General features: G+C 35.9%; 1 protein-coding gene across 1 annotated transcript in view; it reads left to right on the top strand.

Moving 5' to 3' along the window:
• GFRAL (GDNF family receptor alpha like) overlaps nucleotides 1–20,442 on the top strand; it is a 55,276-nt gene that overhangs the window by 3,753 nt on the left and 31,081 nt on the right. Inside the window, exons 2-5 of the mRNA XM_029943363.1 lie at nucleotides 41–175; nucleotides 2,619–2,777; nucleotides 15,301–15,357; nucleotides 16,231–16,561. Coding sequence (XP_029799223.1) covers nucleotides 41–175; nucleotides 2,619–2,777; nucleotides 15,301–15,357; nucleotides 16,231–16,561 — 682 coding nt within the window. The remainder of the gene's footprint in view (nucleotides 1–40; nucleotides 176–2,618; nucleotides 2,778–15,300; nucleotides 15,358–16,230; nucleotides 16,562–20,442) is intronic.

The raw sequence follows: 20,442 nt of genomic DNA on the forward strand, positions 1-20,442 counted from the left end.
GTGTCCTTGTTGCTTTTGTTCTGTATTGTTGTGATTTCAGCTATGGTGCTGTGCTCGGAAAATGGCTCCACTTCCCAGACCATTGACTGCACGTCTTTAAGAGAGCAGTGCCTAAGTGATGCAAATGGATGTAAACATGCATGGAGAAAAATGGAAGATGCATGCAATGTTTCAGGTAGAAAACATTATTTAATTTTTAAGTTTATTTACTTCCTTATTTTTGAGAAAGAGAGAGGGAGGGAGGGAGGGAGGAAGGGGAAGAATGAGAGAAAGATTGAGAATTCAAAGCAGGCTCTGCACAGTCAACACAGAGCCCGATGTGGGGCTCAAACCCATGAACTACGAGATCATGACTAGCGTTGAAGTCAGATGGTTAACCAACTGAGCCACCCAAGTGCCCGAATAAGATACATTATTTAAAATACACACAAATGGTTTCTTTGTTACTGAGATAAAAATAGAATTTGGTATTTTCTTTCACCGCCCTGGGAACTAAGTTAGCTTTGCTCTAAACACCTTACTCAAACTTAATAGTCATGTAATTTACCTTCAATTGCTTGTTAGTGAATGTAGTAACAAGAACTCAAGAGTCTTAATGCACTGTGGGGAAGTTTATGCAAGATTTCAATTTTTTTTTACTTATCTCACCATTTACAATATTATAGTTATATGCATGCTTGTCAGAAGTATGGCAAAATTTTTTCAAATGTCTTTTTGCTTACATATTAATATGTCAGTAATAAAATAGGAAAAATAACATTTGTGGTGATCAAAAGCATCGTTATTTATTTGTATGTGTATAATATACATTTTTATATTCTTGCAACAGATATTCTGTCTTCCAGAATTGTCAAGAACAATTTAAAATATATTTTTATTTTTAACATGTCCTACATTCCACACATTTGAGAAGAGTCCTAAGGAGGTAGAGAATGTGAAGATGAGAGTTCCTGTTATGTGTTTAAAAGAAAAACAAAACATACTGAATATATCAATAAGTTGAATAAATATTGTATGGACCATTTTAGTAGGACTCCATTCACTAATTATAGATAAACTGATTATATAGTGAGACATTATCCTAATGCTATTATCACAAATGTTTCAAAAATTGTATTCTAATATAATTTATCATCCTGTATAATGGATATTATATCATAAAAACCTAATAAACTTTCTGTAATATTCAGTAAGAAACATTGAAAAGGGAATATAACAGATTCTTTCACGACTTACTATATTCATTTTGCAAGGTGTGAAGTCTATACTGCTCATGACTCTTGCCTCTCCATGTGTGCGTCCTCTACTTCCCAAAAGACACAAGGGGAAGTAAGTTGGGTTTAAGAGGCAGGGACCTATAGTTCTGAGGGCCACCATTTACAGTCTCCACCGTCAGAGCTCCTCCCCATCCACGTGACCTCAAGGAACTACATAGGATGTAGGGGAAAAGAGAAAGCTCTCCTTCTCTGTCCTGCCCTTGAAGGGAGTATCTTCATCCTCCAAAGTAAGTGATAGCTGTCTAACCCAACATTCTCATTACAGTTCAGGAAAAGAATTTTAAAAGCCTAATTTGATTTAAGTAACACAATAACTTTAAGATAAGAATAGAAGACAGTGACAAAAAATGTGTTATTTGTTTTGATGATGAAGCTCTTTGTTACATTTTATAAAGGAATTTAAAATATTGCATTTGGTGTCATGAACTGTAACATGTACTTCAGTATACACATAGCAAGTCATTTTCAGTGAATTGCAGTAATGTTTGCATAATTATCTCATTCACAAGGCTGAAATAGAAATATTCTCAAATACATAAATGAAATGGACTCAAGTAATTTTATTCAAAAAAATGAATAAAAGAAAACTGTTGGGTAGATGAATAGGATTTTGTACATTAAAGCAGAAAATGAAATATTGATAATTATGAAAGAATCATTCAATAATATTTATTGAGTGCTTACAAAGTGTCAGGACCACTTCATTTCTCATGATAAATTTTGAGCAACTTGCGTGTCTTCTTATAATCTTAGAATGACAAATACAACAGAAGATTATGACAAATAGCCAATAAAAATAGCTAAACTGACAAAATAGTGATTATGGACCATTCTGGTCACCTCATATAAGGACAGGCTTGATCATTATTGAAGAATAAAAATTGGCATTCTAAGTGGGGACAGAGTCATTTTACGATACAGCAAGCTTTAATCTAGTTTAGAAAGTAAATACTGAGGGAAAAGATAGTAAAAATAGATTTTGTCCTGGGGCACCTGGGTGGCTCAGTTGGTTAAGTGTTTGACTTCAGCTCAGGTCATGATCTCGTGGTCCGTGAGTTCGAGCCCTGCAGCAGCCTCAACTCAGAGCCTGGAGCCTTCTTTGGATTCTGTGTCTCCCTTGCTCTTTCTGCCCCTCCCCCATGCAAGCTCTGTCTCTGTCCATCTCTCAAAAATGAATGAACGTCAAAAAAAATAGATTTTTGTGCTTAAAAAGCCACAGACGTGGACATCTTGCAGAAGCCCCAGAAAATCTCATAATAATGCATTTCTTAGATTAACACATTAAAAGCATTTGGGGTAGGGTGATCCTTAGATTAATCAGAAGTGTTATATGTTTGTAAAACCCAGGTAACCCCTGCAAGATGAAGGATTCATCAAACTGTAACCGGAGCATCCAGTCCTTGGTGGAAAACAATTTCCAGTTTGAAGACTGTCTCTGCACTGATAACCTCTTTTGTACTGTTAACAAATTGCTTGGGAAAAACTGCATCAATGAGTCAGGTAATAATACATGGTTGTATGAATTACTTACAGTCATGAAAAAAGAGAAGTACAGTTTCAAAAGTAACCACGTCTATATAATTAGATTAAATCTCTCTCTCTCTCTAGTAATTTGATCAATTTTTTGTGTAATTTCAAGTTCTCTGAGTCATAGATCTCAGTAAATGCCTGACCTGTTTCTGTAGTTGCTCACCACTATTTCAAGCTTCATCCAATTACAATTCATTAGCATTATGGATTCATTCTCTCAGTTCATATATTTGTGGGGCTCACTATGGCTTTACTAAGACCTAAATGATAGAAGACAAAGTATCATTTCTTTTTTTTTAAAAGAAGTCAGTTTTCTGAGAAATTCTAAAATATAACCACTTACCTGGAATTATACTTGCCTTTGGATGGAACATCTAATCATTTATGCATTTATTTAGAGCTACTCAAGGTGCTGGGTTGACACTGAAGTAGTGGTAATCAAAGTAGTGTGCATGTGCCCTTGAGGATTCATAAAGATTTTCAAAGGGATATGGAGGGTGAAATAGCTCAAAAGCCGTCAGTTTCCGGATCCTCCATTTCTTGCATACTCTCTGAAAAGTGGTCAGCTTGGGATTGCAGCTGCTATCATGGAGTTCTTGCCTCTTTTTTCATAATCAGCCTTCTTCCGTTTTATAAGAAATAGGTTACCTCTCCTTTATCATGAATCATCCCATTATCCCACCTCTCAGATCACTCATGGTGAGCTAACTGGACAATTTTCTGTTCCATGCTTTTGCTTTTTCCAGAATTTCACATAAGTGGAATTATGTAACATGGAGCCTTTTGAGCCTGCCTGATTTTTTAATTTAAAATCATGCATTTGAGATCCACCAATATTTCATGAACAGGTTTGTTCTCTGTTTTGAGTAGTACTCCACTGTATTGGTTATCCTTTCACCACTGAAAGTGGTTTGCATTGTTTCCAGATTTTTAGAGATTATAAATAAAGCTGCTATAAATATTCACATATAAGACTCCTACAAATGTAAGTTTTTATTTCACTGTATTGTTGGGCCATATGGTAAAGTGTATGTTTAACTCTATGAAAAAGCTTCCGTATTGTATTCTAAATTTAATTTAACCATCAATGTAGAAAACTTTCACTTTCCACATTCTCAGTAGCACTTGATTTGGTTATTTGTTTTTATTTTGGGCGCCATTCCAATATGTATTTGGTAGCATCACATTGTGGTTTTAATTTGCACTTAATAATAATGTCGAACATATTTTCATGGGCTTATGTGTCATCTATATGCACTATTTGGTAAAGCATCTCTTTAAATTTTGCCCTTTTTAACTTTGAGGTTGGCTTTTTTTTTTATTGGGTTTTAAGGATTGTTCCTCTGTGTTGAGTAGGGTTTATCAGGATACGTGTTCTGTAAATTATATTTCTCAGTATATATCTTTTATTTCTTTAATGGTATCTTTCAAAAAGCAGAAGTTTGTTTTTTCCTTTTTAAATATAGTTTATTGTCAAGTTGGTTTCCATAAAACACCCACTGCTCTTCCCAACAAGTGTCCTCCTCCATGCCCGTCACCCATTGTTTTTAAACTTTAATGATGTCCTGTTTATCATTTTTTCTTTTATAAATACTACCTTTGATGTTGCATCTAAGAAATCTTTTTAAAAATTTTTTAATATTTACTTATTTTTGAGAGAGATAGAGTGTGAGTGAGAAAGGGGCTGAGAGAGAGATGGACACAGAATCTGCAGCAGGCTCTGGGCTGATGTAGGGTCCCAACCCACAAACTATCTTTTATTTTGTAGCATCCATAGGATTGTCTACATAGACTTAAATATTCATATCTGCAAATAGACATTTATGTCTTCCTTTCCAACCTGTAGGCCTTTATTTCTTTTCCTTGCTCTATTGTTCTGAGTAGGACCTGCAGGCTAATGTTAAATAGGACTGCTGGGAGCGGCCATCCTCGCCTTCTTCCCTGACTTGGGAGAAGTGCATTCAGTTTTGCACCATTAAGAATGGTTTTGGCAGTAAGTTCTTTGCAGGTCCCCCCTTTATCAAGCAGAGGAAATTCCTTTCTATACCCCATTTGCTTAGAGATTTTATCATGAATAGATAAGCAGATATTAAATTTTCCAAACATTTTTCTGCCTCTTTTGAAATGATCGTGTTTTACTTTTTTTTTAATATGATGAATTATTTGTTGATTTTTGAATGTTGGTTCAAGCCCTTCATTCTGAGGGTATATACTCCTCAGTCATGCAATGTTACTCATTTTATATGTTGCTGGATTCAATTTCCTAATATTTTGTTGAGGGTTTTTAATCTCTGTTCCTGAGGGATATTGAAATGTTGTTCTGACAGCATATTTGTCTGGTTATGTCAGGATAATGCTGTTTTTATAAAAGTTTATTTACAATAATGTTTAGAGAGAGAGTGTATGTGAGTGGGGAGGGGGAAGAGAAAAAGAGGTAGACAGAAAATCCAAAGCAGGCTCTTAGCGGTCAGCACAGAGCCTGACGTGGGCTTGAGCTCATGACAAACTCATGAACTATGAGATTCTGATTTGAGCAGAAATAGAAAGTCAAACGCTTAATTTACTGAGCCACCCAGGTGCCCCTGGATAATGCTCTTTTTAAAAATGATTTGGGAAGTATTTCATCCTCTTCTTTATTCTAGAAAATATAAAAAGAAGTATTATTATTTTTTTCTTAAATGTTAATTCACCAGTGAAGATATCTGTGCATTCTTTATCAGAAGATTTTAAAATGTTCAATGTGTTTAATTGTTATAGAACAGTTTTACTTGCTTATTCCTTGGTGAGTTTGATAGTTTGTATCTTTCAGTGAATTTTCCTATGTTGGATTTATGTTGAATTTTTAATTTTAGGGGTTCCATTTTACCTTTTTTCCTATCGCTCTGCTAAGTTGTTCCTAATATTCCCAAATTGTCCTTTAAATATCTATAGGAGTTATAGTGATGTCCTCTCTTTCATTCAGATGGTGGCAACTTGTGTCTTCTTCTCTCTTTGTCTCTCTCTCTCTCTCAATTTTGCTCTTTATTATTTCTTGTTGTTGTGTTTGATTTGATTTGAAGTTGTTCTTCATTTTCTGGTTGAAGATAAAGGTTTCTATCACTGATTTGAGAGGTTTTCTTCCTCTGATAAGCATTTCATTATATAAATGTCCTTCCAAGTGCTGTTTTAGTTACATCCACAAATTTTAGTATGTTATGTTTTCATTGTATTCAGTTCAAAATGGTTTCTCATTTCCTTTGTGACTTCCTCTTTGATTCATGGTTTTTATAATACTGTTTGAACTTCCAAATATTTGAGGATTTCCCATATACTTTTGTTATTTACTTTTAGTTCAATTCTTAATTAAAATGGTAAGTGCTAAGTATTGCCCATACACTGTGATACATGCTAGGTCACACACACACACACACACACACACACACACACACACGCACAGAGTGTTTGAAGTTATAGAGGATAAAATAATGGTGATTTATAAGATTCATAGAAGAAATGACAGACTTAGGACTTTTAGGCAAATTGGGTTGATTGAAAAGTCAAAACGGATGTTCTAAACAGAGGAAGTAGAATCAAGTAGAGCACATTCGAGGAGCAACAAATCCTTTGTTAAGCTGGACTGTAGAACGGAGGAGTATTAGGAGATGATGGTGGGAAGAAACGAAATGTTATAAAAAGGAGGAAAGCTGAATTTTTGTTTCTTTCTAAAGGGATTAGACTTCAAAATGTTGTTACAAGGAGCTGTTAATACATTTTAAACAGAGGGATGTAGAATGAGCGTTCAAAGGGTATCATTGGCAGGAGTGCAAAGGACAGGATGGAGGGGAGGGAAGTTTTCAGGCCAGCGATATCAAATAATTTGAGAGGAAGGTGATGTATGCCTAAGTTAACACCGTGGTGCTGAGGATTATGAGAGGAAGACATGAGTAAGATATATTTATGCATTTACAATCAGTAGGAATTGGTGACAGTTGGATATGAGGAGAATGAAATGTATTAAGCATGTTATACAAGTTGCTGGCTTGGGACAGAGTTCTGAGACACCCTGAGATAGGGAAGAAAGAATAAAGTACAGGATTGGGGGCAGGAGCGATGAGCTCTATTTTGGAGACATTGCATCTGTGGAATACTTTGGAACATCCATGTTAGGAATGTTAGCACTTCGTTTGAAGTTTTGCATGATACAAATAATTTTTAAAAAGAAATGAAGGAATTTACATCATCTAGCTTGCATTTGGAAATATGGATCCTGCACTGAAGAAAGTACTCTAAAATAGACATACAGATGTTGGAGTTAAAGGTTTGTATTTGTAAGAAATAGATAAAACCATGAAGGAACATAAGATTGGTCAGGAAAGGCCATAAGGTGAGAACATAAAGATTTTGATAACAACATTCATGATCTAGTCGAAGTAACCAAAAGAAAATTTTAAAGACCAGAAAAGAAACTACAGAAAGAGCTTTGAAATCAATGAAAGAGACACAGAGAAAACAGTCAATAATTATAAATGCTGAGAAGTCAACTAAGGACAGAGCCTGAAATGACATTATTTAGTTAATTAATAGGTCTATACTAGTTTTAGAGTGAAGTGGGCTGAAATAAAAGCATATTGAAATACTAAAAATGTTCATTGACTTTGTTTCACAATGGCAAGACAACCTAATTTACATCTCTCTAGCCACTTTTAATTGTACCAACTTTTCACAAAATGTAGTTACTAGTCCACAGGTACATATAAATTTAGAGCAGTGAAACTGAAATCGGTTCACATATTTAAACCCTTGTTTTTCACAATAGACACATAGTAAAGACTACGATGTAGTAATGTAGATAAGCCAGGAACATAAAATCCCTGAAGAGTAGAAGGCTTATACAATCTCACAAATGAACTTCCTGATGGACATGACCTAGTTGTTATGTATACAGGGAGCATTAGTTTATTGCTTATAGTTTAGCTTAGTGTGAGAAAGGAAATAACTGAAATCTTAACATCCATCCTATCTTAACTATAGCACCTTCCACAAACTTTTTGGTCATCATTCCAAGATATGATCTCTCTCTCTCTCTCTCTCTCTCTCTCTCTCTCTCTCTCTCTCTCCCTCCCTCCCTCTCTCCCTCTCTCCCTCCCTCCCTCCCTCCCTCTCTTTTCCTCCCTATCTCCTTCTTCCCTTCCCTACCCCCACCCCCAGCTTTGGATTCTCAAAACATTCCCAAACATATATAGGCATGTAGTGTTCTATTCTTCCTTAATATATTGTAAATTTCTTGAACAAATCAGCTTTGGTATTTATTTTTCTTTTTTGTCTTACTATGATAAAGTGCCTAGCACAATTCCTGATACTTAGCAAATGACCAATAATATAAAATAAACATTTGAAATTTTTAAACATATTTTTGAGTACTTAAATTATGCATCCATTCATAAAGTTTTTATTATTCAGTTAGTATGTGTAGACACCTTATAAATTCTGGAGGATGGATATAAAAATGAACAAAACAGTCTCTGCTCTTGGTTAGCTGAAAATATAGTAGAGAAATGACATTTAGCCAGACCACTTCTTAGCCTATCTGATTAAATATATAGATAGAAAGATAGATATTTAGACAACTGATTGACATTTAGATAGGTTTACAGATTATTTCAAAGTATATAATTATCAATGTAATAGAACTAACTATATGAAAACAGCATTAATTCACATCCATCCTATTCATGAAACCCAGCATATGTTAGCCAAAAGTGATAGAAAAGAAGACCTCTGTTCTAGTAAAGGATTCTGATTTATATAATTATAAAATCCATTGTGAGCTTTTATTTGACATATGTGCAAAATGTTATAGTAGCATGTGTTTTAAAACACATGTAGTACAGAGACCAGACTCTGAATAGTGCTTATAAGGATACCATAGTAGTTTTTAATAAATGTGTTCATATAATGAAATTAATTGTATTACCTTTGTCTTGCATAGGTATGACTCATTTGTAGAAACTGAGGCTAATGAGGTCTCATACCTTATATAAGGTATAAGAAAATTTATTTAATAAACCAAAATTTAACAATCTTTATTTTTAGATCAAAATACCACAAAAAAAGTGACATTGGGAAGATTTGTAGGGTCAAGGAATTTTTTTATTGTGGAGCTCTCCTTGAAGTGCGTCAGGGGAAGATAAGATATTTTAGAAATAAGCAGTATACTTCTGAAAGCCTATGTTAAGCTTACTTGGAGTCTTCTATTGAAGTTGTTTTTCTTATCTTTTTTTGTGTAAAGTTCATATAATTATGAGTTCATCTGAACTGTCCAGTAAAATATGTATTCTCAGTGAGGGATATAACCCCCAATGAAAAGTCTTGTCAAGGGGAACATAAAAATATTTTTAATGGGGCCCCTGGGTGGCTCAGTCGGTTAAGCCTCCGACTTCAACTCAGGTCATGATCTCACAGTCGTGGGTTTGAGCCCCGCGTCAGGCTGTGTGCTGACAGCTCAGAGCCTGGAGCCTGCTTCTGGTTCTGTGCCTCCCTCTCTCTCTGCCCCTTCCCCCTCATGCTCTGAATCTCTGTCTCAAAAATAAATAAAATATTTTAAAAAATTAAAAAAATATTTTTAAAAGATGGAGAAACACTTTGAGTATATTTCTAAGAAATGATGGAAATCCATAAAAATTTATTCAAGGGAACTAATGCATTGCGTTATAAGTATTAAGTTACATACAATTTCTACCAGTCATCATCAAAATGTAATGAAACAAAAATAAATGATGAGGGCCAAATGTCATTAAAAGACATTGAGCATTACCATTATATGGTTTCATAAACAATAAATAATCAGTGTTTTTATTTCAAATTAAAAAAATTTTTTTTCAGTTTATTTATTTTGAGAGTGAGAGAGGGTGAGAAGGGGCAGGGAGGGGCAGAGAGAGAGAGAGAGAGAGAGAGAGAGAGAGAGCGCAGGATCTGCATTCTCAGCACAGAGCCGAATGCAGCATTGGAACCCATGAACCATGAGATCATGACCTGAGCCAAAACCAAGAATTGGATGCTTAACCATCTGAGCCACCGGGCACCCCTTATTTCAATTTTTAAAAACTCGGGTTTATTTTTAATAGCTCTCTTGAAAACTTTTAGTGGTTTTTTTTTTTTTGGAAAGACAATAGATGCAAAAATATTTATAAAAGGTAACTCTATACTCTTTTTATTTGTTTAAGTTTATTTATTTTGAGAGAGAGAGTGCGAGCTTGGACAGGCACAGATGGGAAAGGGGAAGAGAGAGGGGAGAGTAAGAATCCCAAGCAGACTCCCTGCTCTCAGCGTAGAGCCCAAGATGAGGTTCCACCTCACAAACCCTATAAGGTCAAATCTGAATCAGACGCTTGACTAACTGGCCACCCAGCCCAGTTAGTAAGATTAAATTAACTTATTTAATTTTTGATTTCTCTCTCTCTCTTTTTTTGTTTTCTTTGTTTGTTTGTTTGTTTACCTTATAGAAGAATCAGCACTGTCTTTACATTTGGCTTCACAGTCAAATATCACACAGTGGTTCCATCAGAAAGACACATCATTAATGGTGAGAAAAAAAGGTGACTGTGTCACAGCAGCACGTATCTGCCAGGAATCGGAACATTGTACTCTGTTGTATGAAAATTTTAAGAAAACCTGTGGGAGAGACTCAGAACAATGCAAGACCCTTGATGGAGGCTACATGTGTGCAGCACTAAGAGAAAGTCTGAAAGAAACAGTTTTGTGGAATTGTCATTGCAAAAACCCTTCAAAAGTAGAGTGTATTGAAATTTGGAAAAGTTTGTTTGAAGACGTCTGTATACAGGATGCTCAGATGAATCAAGTGCCAGCCTACAGTGAGGACTATGAAGATGGATTCAACCAGGAAAGTTTTTCAGGTTAGTATGCAAAAGAAAATTTCAGATGTAATGACAAATATGAATTAACTGATGAATATTTAATTTCTAATTCCAGCTTTGTCATTTATGTCTGTTTCTCTTAGAAAATTAAAATTAAAAAAATTGATGTCATGAATATGTCCAAAAGGGATTTTGAAGAAAGAGGCAAATGCTAAAAGGTTTTAGCATCATCTTTTTTTGAAGGTTTTTTTTTGTTTGTTTGTTTATTGAGAGAGAGAATTCCAATTAGGCTCCATGTTCAGCGCAGAGCCTGGCACTGGGCTGAATCCTACCAACCATGAGATCATGACCTGAGCCGAAATCAAGAGTTTGTTGCTTAACTGACTGAGCCACCCAAATGCCCCAACAAAATGTTAATTATATTCATTTATGCATGTGTGCATTATGCATTCATTAAACAAATACTTATGAGACATTTGCAATGTGCTAGGTCCTATGCAGCAGGATTAAAAAAAAAAACAGTAACAAAAAATAAAACATCTACCCTTCTTTCAAGAAGGTTATTGTTTTTTAGAGAATTTAAAAGTTAAAGAAATAGATAAAATGTGGTAAGTAATGTTTATTATTGACTTAATAGATATTTCTTTTGTGTTCCTACTATGTCCTAGCCCGGTGCTAAGACTTGGGGAAAAGTAGTAAACAAAGCAAACAGAAATCATTCCTCTCTTGGAGTTACATTTATATTGCAGGGTGTCTTGAATAGGCTTCCCAAGCTGAAGACTCTGACACCAAGGTTTGCACGCAGATGTGTGTAGCCTGAGGGCTTGGGAATGAAGGCAAGAAGGAAGTGAGGAAACCAGGATCAGAGGGCGGGAACTGCTGAAATGCTTGTACAGCAGTCACTGCAAACTTACTTTATTCCTCAGCAAGGTTGGACCGGGAATGGCTTTTCAGAGATATCTCTTGTTTTAGAAAGGGGCCTGGTCCTTGAACTTTTTCTATGGGCTAGTCCTTAGGTATGAGCTGTCCTTTGGGGAAAATCTGTAACCTTGGCTGTGGTTTCTTCAAATGAGGGCAATGCCTACAAAATAACCAGTGTGAGTCATCACCCAACTATTCTTTCAGCAACTGGGAAAATGAGAGCTTGTATCACCAAAAGGGGTGCTTTAGTAGTGGGCTACAGCAACCAATATGGGGACAAAGAGAAAATTAATGGGATAAATGACTTAAGATAAGTATTTCAAACAGTATGGATGCTAAGGAAAAAACTGAAACACAGGAGGGAAAAGAGGTGTGAGTGGGTAGTTTGTAATTTTAATAGGATGGTCAGACAGTTACACTCTTAAATTCATGTTTGAGCAAAGATTAAAAGAGGTAAGGAAATGAGCCTTGTGGATATTTTGGGAAAGAGCAGCTAATTCAGAAGAAACAGAGAATCAAAGATCTGAAACTGGAAATCTGACTGGAAGTTTGAGGAAGAGATAAGGAGACACATAGGTAGAGGAGAGAATAAGGGAGAGAGATGTGGGAGGTGAGATCAGAAATAAGACAAGGTCCAGATCACGGAAGGCTTTCTAGGTTATTTCTAGGTCATTGGTTCTTTCTCTGAGTGATACAGAAAATTATTGAAGAATTGTCACCAAGAGATCATCACAGTCTGATTGACACCTTTTAAAGGATAATTCTGGTTTTGTGATCATTGACTGAAGAGAAGCAAAGACTCAAGTAGGAAGACCATGTAGGAGGCTTGAATAATGATGCGGCAAAAAAGGGATAGATGATGGACCACTGTGGGAAGTTGTCAGATTCCAGATATATTTTGATGTTAGTAAATTATGTGGAAATGCAAGAAAGAAATGGAAAGTTGATCCCAAGGTTTTTATCTTGAGTCATTAGAGGGATGTGGTCGCCGTTATTTTTGCTAACAACTGTGGGAACAATACAAGAAGAAAAGGTTTCCGTGAGGGGCAGAGAGGTCAGATTTCAATTTTGGACAGGTTAAGTCTGAAATTTGTATTAGGTACCCAAGTAAATACATCAAATTAGGCAGTCCATGTATGGATTTGACGTCTAAATTCTATGTATGGCATAAAAAGGTGAGATCTGTGCAATAGGTATAAATGAGGGTTGGGATGAGTCATTCACTTATAGATGATAAATAAGACCATGGACCTAGAGGTCAACAGAGAAATTCATGCTATCTCAGACCAGGGTGGTAGCAAGGCCAGAAGAGAGCAGATTCTAGATACATTTTGACTTTAGTGGATGAATAAGAAAGAGCATCTATATATTTTTTTGAAGTATATGATCTTCTATTTCAGAGGTTGATCTGATTGGTACTTTCTTTTATTTGTTCCTGTGACATATGGCCCTTTAGGTCCTCTTCAGCAGTTAAGCTACTGTTTAAAATATTTTCTGGGAAAAATGTGTATATACACATGTATGTACCATATGAAATTAGAATTTAATGTGCATGATGGGATTTATTTTCCCATGCTAAAATAAATTTTTTGTTGTGTTTATAATGATTACCCACGTAGTGAGTATATGAGTCTGCTGGGGCCATAATAATATACCACAGCCTGGGTGGCTTAAACAACAGAAATTTATTTTCTCACAGTTCTGGAAGCTAGAACTTCTAAATCTTCCAGGACTAGTAAGGCTGATTTTGGGTGAAAGCTCTCTTCCTGGCTTGTGGACTTTATGGTTTCTTTCTGTATCCTCACACAAGATTTCTTGTGTGTGTGTGTGTGTGTGTGTGTATGTGTGTGTAGGGCAAAGAGTAGGTAAGCTCTCTGTGTTTCTTCTTATTAAAATGATAATCCTATCAGATCAGGACCCCACTCTATGACCTCATTTGACCTGAATTACTTTCAGAGACCCCATATTCAAAAATACATTTTGGAGGAACATAAACATTCAGCCCATAAAAGAGGGTAAATTCAGGGTTTATATGTTGGAATGATAGATTCTTGAATATGTTAAGTTTTATAAATGTTTATTTATTTTAGAGACAGAGAACAAGAGGGGAAGGGGCAGAGAGAGCCAGAGACACAATCTGAAGCAGGCTGCAGACTCTGAGCTGTCAGCACAGAGCCCGGCACCAGGCTCAAACCCACGAACCATGAGGTCATGACATGAGCTGAAGTCAGACGCTTAACCGACTGAGCCACCCAGGTGCCCCTTGAATATGCTGTATTTAATCAGTGGCACAGCCATGACACTAAGTGCCAAAGCAGAGATGGAGGTCTAGCCTAGACTTTTATATCTGTTGCAAAAGCTGTATGACTCTCTGAGGTTCGCTTATTGGGATTTCACTAATTATAATAATAGCACAAAAGAAGGAACATTCCAGGTTTCCTCAGAGGCACAGGAATATGCATCTAAAAACACTGTGATTCTTGAGCTAAGACTTTATTGGTATAAGAAGGAGAAGCCATATATAGTGAGAACAGATGGAACAATACAAGGAGCCTGGACAGACCGTGACACAATAACGGAAGTCATTTTTTTTAAGTTTATTTAAGAGAAAGAGAGAATGAGTGCACATTAGAGGAGGAGGGGCAGAGAGAGAGGGAGATAGTGAGAATCACAAGCCCCTAGCAAGCTCTGTGCTGTCAGTACATAACCCTATACAGGACTTTATCTTATGAACCTTGAGATCAATACCTGAGGTGAGATAAAGAATTGGATGCTTAACTCACTGAGTCATCCAGGCACTCTGGAAGTCAATATTTTAATAGCCAATGGCAACAAACTAAACTTTTATTTTTTAATTTATTTTTTAAAATTTTATTTATTTTGAGAGAGAGGAAGAGAGAGAATCCCAAGCAGGCTCTGCACTGACAGTGTGGAGTCCCACACAGGGCTCAGACCCACAAACCATGAGATCATGACCTGAACCAAAATCAAGAGTCCAACACTAAACTGAATGAGCCACCCAGGTGCCTCTGAATTTTATGTTAAAATACAAATCTGCTCATACTATTCCCTTACTTATCACTTTATGCATATGTCTAATAGTGCTCCTTATGTGTTGTTTGGGTTTTTCTTTATATGTCTGTATTCCATGCCAAGCTGTGGGACTACACATTGTTGTCTTCAGTATGGCACCTGGTACATATTAGGGACTCAACCAGTGCTTCTTGAATGAAAGAGTTGAGAAGTAGCTGGCCACGGAGTTGACTGCTCTCACTGCACTTCTCTGACTCTATGATTATAATTCCTAGGAACTGTAAAAGATTAAGATAATCACAGGTGGAAATCATCTTTACATTTCAATTTAATTAAGACCCTGCTGGGAAGAATTTTTTTTTGATTCAGACAATATCCCTTCTGTTCTTTTTCCCCCGGATTCTTTGTTTACTTCTGTGCACATGGCCTGGTCGTTAGCATTTGTTTAAATCTGCAAGTAACTGAATCCTCAGAGCAAGGCTGTTTAACTCACTTGAATGACACTTTGGGGGGTGATTTTTCTTCATCTACACCTCACCAATTTTGAGTATCCAGGTTCAAATAAGTGTTCCATGAGCGTGTATATATTTTTGCTTGATTATTCATTTATAAATGTAGCCTGCATACTTCTGTTAAATTTTAAAAACTCATTCACTAATGAAATGTTCTCTTTGTTTTCCTTCTAGATAACATGAAAGAGGATAATCAATCCAGGTGGAATCTGACCATTCTTCCCTATCATGGTAACATTTACACATTGTACTTTCTCTCTGTATTGCAAATACTAGCCAATACAATTTAAAACATAGTTACCAGCTTTCTTAAAGATATGACCATACAAAATATGTTGTGTGGCTTTTTACTAGTCTAATACTGCAAAATGCAACAACATTTCTGAATTTGTTCCTCTCGTATCAAAGCAACTTGCGTTACCCATCCAGCCTTTATTTACAGTTATGCTGAGGAATACTTTACAATTAAAACTAAAAACTAGACCTTGGATACATGCCACTGGTATTTTGATCACATAAAGTGTTTGAGACTAACTGTTTTTGTGTATATGTGTCTGGTGACGAGGGGGCACTCACACGTATCTGTGTTTTCCAGAACGTGACCGTCTTTCTGTGCTAGAATAACTGTAACCATGTGGAACCTTTAGTCAATATTTTCACCCAAAATGGAAAGTGCAGCAGAATCTACAAAAATCATTTTGATTTGAGCCCATGAGCTCACCATAAGCGATGTACCTTAAATGCAATTTCTGAAGATTTATTGTTTACATTTGAGAAACTTGGACTCAAGAATTTTTTTTTCCACTCTGTTCTGGCGCTACATACTTCCCATCACTTCTGGATCACAGTATGGACAGTATAAATGAAAGATAATTCAAAGAGCCCACTACTCAGGCCTCCGTAAATTCATACTAACTCTTAAAACATATGCGCACACACACACACACACACACACACACACACACACACACACACTGTGTGCCCAAAATAGCACATTGGCACACCATTGTGTTTTGCTTATAGACTTCTCACAGTATTTTGCAGATCCTGTAGATACAGGTTTATGTTTACTTTTCCACGACCTGGACGTATCCTTGCTTTCAGGAATCAAAGGGATCCAGTCCTGTTTGGAAGTGGCAGAGGCGTGTGTAGGGGATGTGGTCTGTAATGCACAGTTGGCCCCTTACCTTAAAGCTTGCTCAGCAAATGGAAATCTGTGTGATGTGAAACACTGCCAAGCAGCCATACGGTTCTTCTATCAAAATATGCCTTTTAACATTGCCCAGATGTTGGCTTTTTGTGACTGTGCTCAATCTGATATACCTTGTCAGCAGTCCAAAGAAGCTCTTCACAGCAAGCCATGTGCAGTGAACATGGTTCCACCCCCGACTTGCCTCAATGTAATTCACAGCTGCCGAAATGATGAATTATGCAGGTGAGTAAAAACACGCATACCTTACTTTCTTATTTCGGCACCTTATTTGTTACAGTCCAGTCCTAACACTTGATCTCATTACATTAGCTAGAGTTCCCACCGTCATCCAACATGATGTAAACAAAGCCAGACATTTCGTATTTTTGAATCTGTGGTACATGTGTAGCATCCTTTTTGAAATTCAAATGCAGAATATATTTTCAGAATAAGCAAATTCAGTATGTCAAGATTTGGTAGCCATGAAATAGCATTATTAAAATTAGAAATTCAAGTTAGACTAACGAATTAATAAATAGACGACTTACATATCAGTTTAATTTGGTTCTTGTTATGATTACATAAGGCTGGTAAATGTCAGAGTTCTGACAAGGTGACTCTTCAAACTTCAAAATTAATCTTTCTCTCCTAGGCTGGAGATCAGGAAGGAGAAGGTAGCTTGTGTCCAATCTGGACATCCCTAGCACATACGTACACCATGATGCCAGAAATGTACCTATTCTCCTCTTCCCAACCTCATACCCTTGATTTTCAGGGAAATAATGTTAGTCATTTATTTGTTTATTCAAATAAAAAATTATCAAGCACCACCTACTACTCTAGGCATCAGTGTACACAAGACAAAAATACTTGTCCCACTGAGCTTATGTTCTAGTGGGGGAGAGAGATAATACATCGAGACAATAGATATTATATTCTGTTATAAGGCAATGAGTGCTCTGGAGATTAGCACACAAAGAGGGAGAGTAAGTGAGACTGGGAATGGGCAGAAAGAGTTGCAGTGTGAACAGGGTGGTCCCGGTAAGGAACCCTTTACCAGATTTAAGGAAGTGGAGGAATGAGTCTCTCTCAGTAAGCATCGGAAAACAGAGATACCAAACAGAGCAGCCAGTGCTGGGGGGAAATAGGGCTTATTCAAAAAGCAATGTGAGCAGCGCATGCGTGGGGAAGAGCAAGAGGAGATGCAGTTAGACATCCCCTGGATGTAGGGCAGGCAGGCCTAGATCACTTTGGGCCCAGAGGGATACTAAGGACTTGGTTTCGACTCCTAGTGAAATGGATGGGTTCTGGGGGATTTTGAGATGAAGTATGAATGATATGACTCACTTATGAAAACTTCCACTCTTGCTGCTGGTTGAGACTACGCTGAACCTTTCCAGGTAATTACTCCCGGAAACCATAAATCTAATTCAACAATGGCTTTTTTTTTTTTTTTCTTTTCCTCACTACAGTCTTCATTAACACATTTCCTTGTATATTCAAGATGAATTTATCTTTTGTGTGGTAAGAAATCCACAGTTAATTAGATCTCTTTGGATGAGTAAGAAAATCCAGGAAAGAAGAGCACTGGATAAATTTGATGATTCAAAATGATTTGTAACATTGCAGGTACCATGTTAAAGGAGCTTTCACCTCCAGCATTAAATCATACCGTGTTTGGATTCGTTTTGTGCCTCTTTTTGGAAGAATTCTTCATGTCAATTTGCCCAGTGCCTAGAAAGCAGGGACTGTTTTATTTAATTTTATTTAAGTAAATAAAACTCCATAAATAGCAAAATCATTTAAAGATCAAAATAAACATGTAACGTCGAAGAGTAGTATAGAGTGTAATAGCTCAGAGCAAGGATTGTTACATTTGTCACATTGCCTTAAATGATTGGTAAATGACCTACAAGATTTAACATCAATTTCCTGCAGGGACTGATTCTTATTAAACTGCTTTCTTTAGCCTTTTAATTATACCATTTTACTCTGCCATTCCAACTTTCAGAATAGTTCCAGATCTCCTAAATATTTGTCAAAAAAGACAGGTGCTTTCCTGTAATACACATTCTGTAGCATAAGGGGTAAAAGATCTAAGCAGAGCGCTAGAACATTGACATCGTTTTTGTGTCAACTTATCACATAGATTGCCCAAGTTCTTAAGAAAGTTTTATTTGTGGATGCTGTTTTACAAAAGTTTGTCAGTTATTTTGAGGTTTATTAAGTAGATCTCTTGAGTGAATAATAAAATTCAGGATGAAAAATTTTTTTTACAATCCAATTTAGATTTTTAAAACTCATTATCTCAAAAGTCCTCATTCAGTGAAATACTATAGTTTATTGATTCTAGGATTTCTAAAATCTTTGAAATGAGTTTTAAGCTCAAGGACAATAAAATATTTATTAAATTAAAACTATAATTTCTAATAAGTTATTTCAGTTATAAGATAATGGTATCTATCTCCTATTATCAATGAAATATGGTAAAATGTTTGATTATACTTTTTATCATATCACAAATAGAATATTTATATCTATCTGTTAATCATTTACTTATACAAATAATGAAAACTAATAATATATTAATAGCAAGGAAAACATTTTTTTATAAAGAAATCCCTGTAAAAATACCAGATATCTCCATGAATGGGTATCCAGCTTTAACTAATTCCAGTGCCAAGATTCTAGGTATCCTTCCCCATTATCTTAAAGTTATTTGCATTTAATTTTCAGAACATAATATGTCTAAGCTTCCCTATCAAATTAAGTATTTTACTGGCAAGTGATGGATCTGCTGTTACAATCCTTGAGGAGCACCATGTTGGATTCTGAAGTACAAATTCCTGAATTCAACTCATCTGGGCATCAATGCCTTTTCAGATTAATTGGTACAGAGTTGGTAATTTTTCTGCACAAGATGCCTGTGTCTAACCACCTCTCCAAAATGCTTGGTGACAGTCTGCAAAACTAGAGGCACTTAAAAGATGTCATCCACCTTTGAATACCTTGCAGTTATGCAATTGCATATCTTGCAATTTTTATGATTTTTATTGAACATATACATGCCTCTTCTTGTACAATTCCTTCCATGGATTAATTCAGAGAGTAAGAATTGTGTCCTTTAGATGTCTCTTCATCATGTGCAAGTAGTCCCCTAATGAATATTTTATAGAGGCGATGGAAATATTATGCAATATTAGTAGTCAAGGTGAAAAGACAAATCCTGTTTATTTTCTCAAGCAAATTTTGCCTTAGGAAAATTTCTAGCATTTATATTAACTTAATGTAATTCAGATGAAAAAATCTACATGACAAACAACTTCTTCAATGAGAATGTTATGTCTTTTATCTGCTACCTTTTTTGCCGAAGAGACTGTACTTGGGAAGAAGAGAGCATTTGGGTTTTAAAATAAAATTTCTGTCCCTGTTCCAGATTCTTTAATATGGATTAGGTTTTAAAACTCCTTTATTTGAAAAGGTCAAAGAAGACAGTATAAAGACTATTTTTCAACTAATTTTTTTCTAATAGATGTATACAGGGAGATGAGATTATGTTTTGCCAATTAAATGTTTGTTTATTTTTGAGAGAGAGAGAGAGGTGCAGAGTGAGAGTGGGGGAGGAGGAGAGAAAGAGAGGGAGACATAGAATCAGAAGCCTCGGCTCTCAGCTGTCAGCACAGAACCCAGCGTGGGGCTTGAGCTCACAAACCAGATCATTACCTGAGTCGAAGTGGATCCCTTAACCTACTGAGCCACCAGGCTCCCTTATCCTGCCAATTATAAATCTTTAGGAGCTTATAGAAAATTATAGTACCTTATAGTTTCATAAGTGTGACTCAAGAAAAATGAACAAAAGTATTTTCTTTAAAAACTTCACAAATTTAAATGCAAAATTCTACAATGTATATACTTATTTTAAGTGCCATACAATTCTTAAAAAATTTGACAACATATTAGGTCACAAAAGCAAACAAATACATCCCATGTGCAGAAATTACACCAACTGCATTCTCCTACATTTTGCAGTGGAGCCAGAAATCAATAGCAAAAAAGAAAACAAAATAATTAATTCGGTTTCAAAAATTACTTTTAAACAATTGTTTGAACAAAATAATAGAAAA

This window comes from Suricata suricatta, chromosome 7 (assembly GCF_006229205.1).
Source record: "Suricata suricatta isolate VVHF042 chromosome 7, meerkat_22Aug2017_6uvM2_HiC, whole genome shotgun sequence".
Classification (NCBI taxonomy): Eukaryota; Metazoa; Chordata; class Mammalia; order Carnivora; family Herpestidae; genus Suricata; species Suricata suricatta.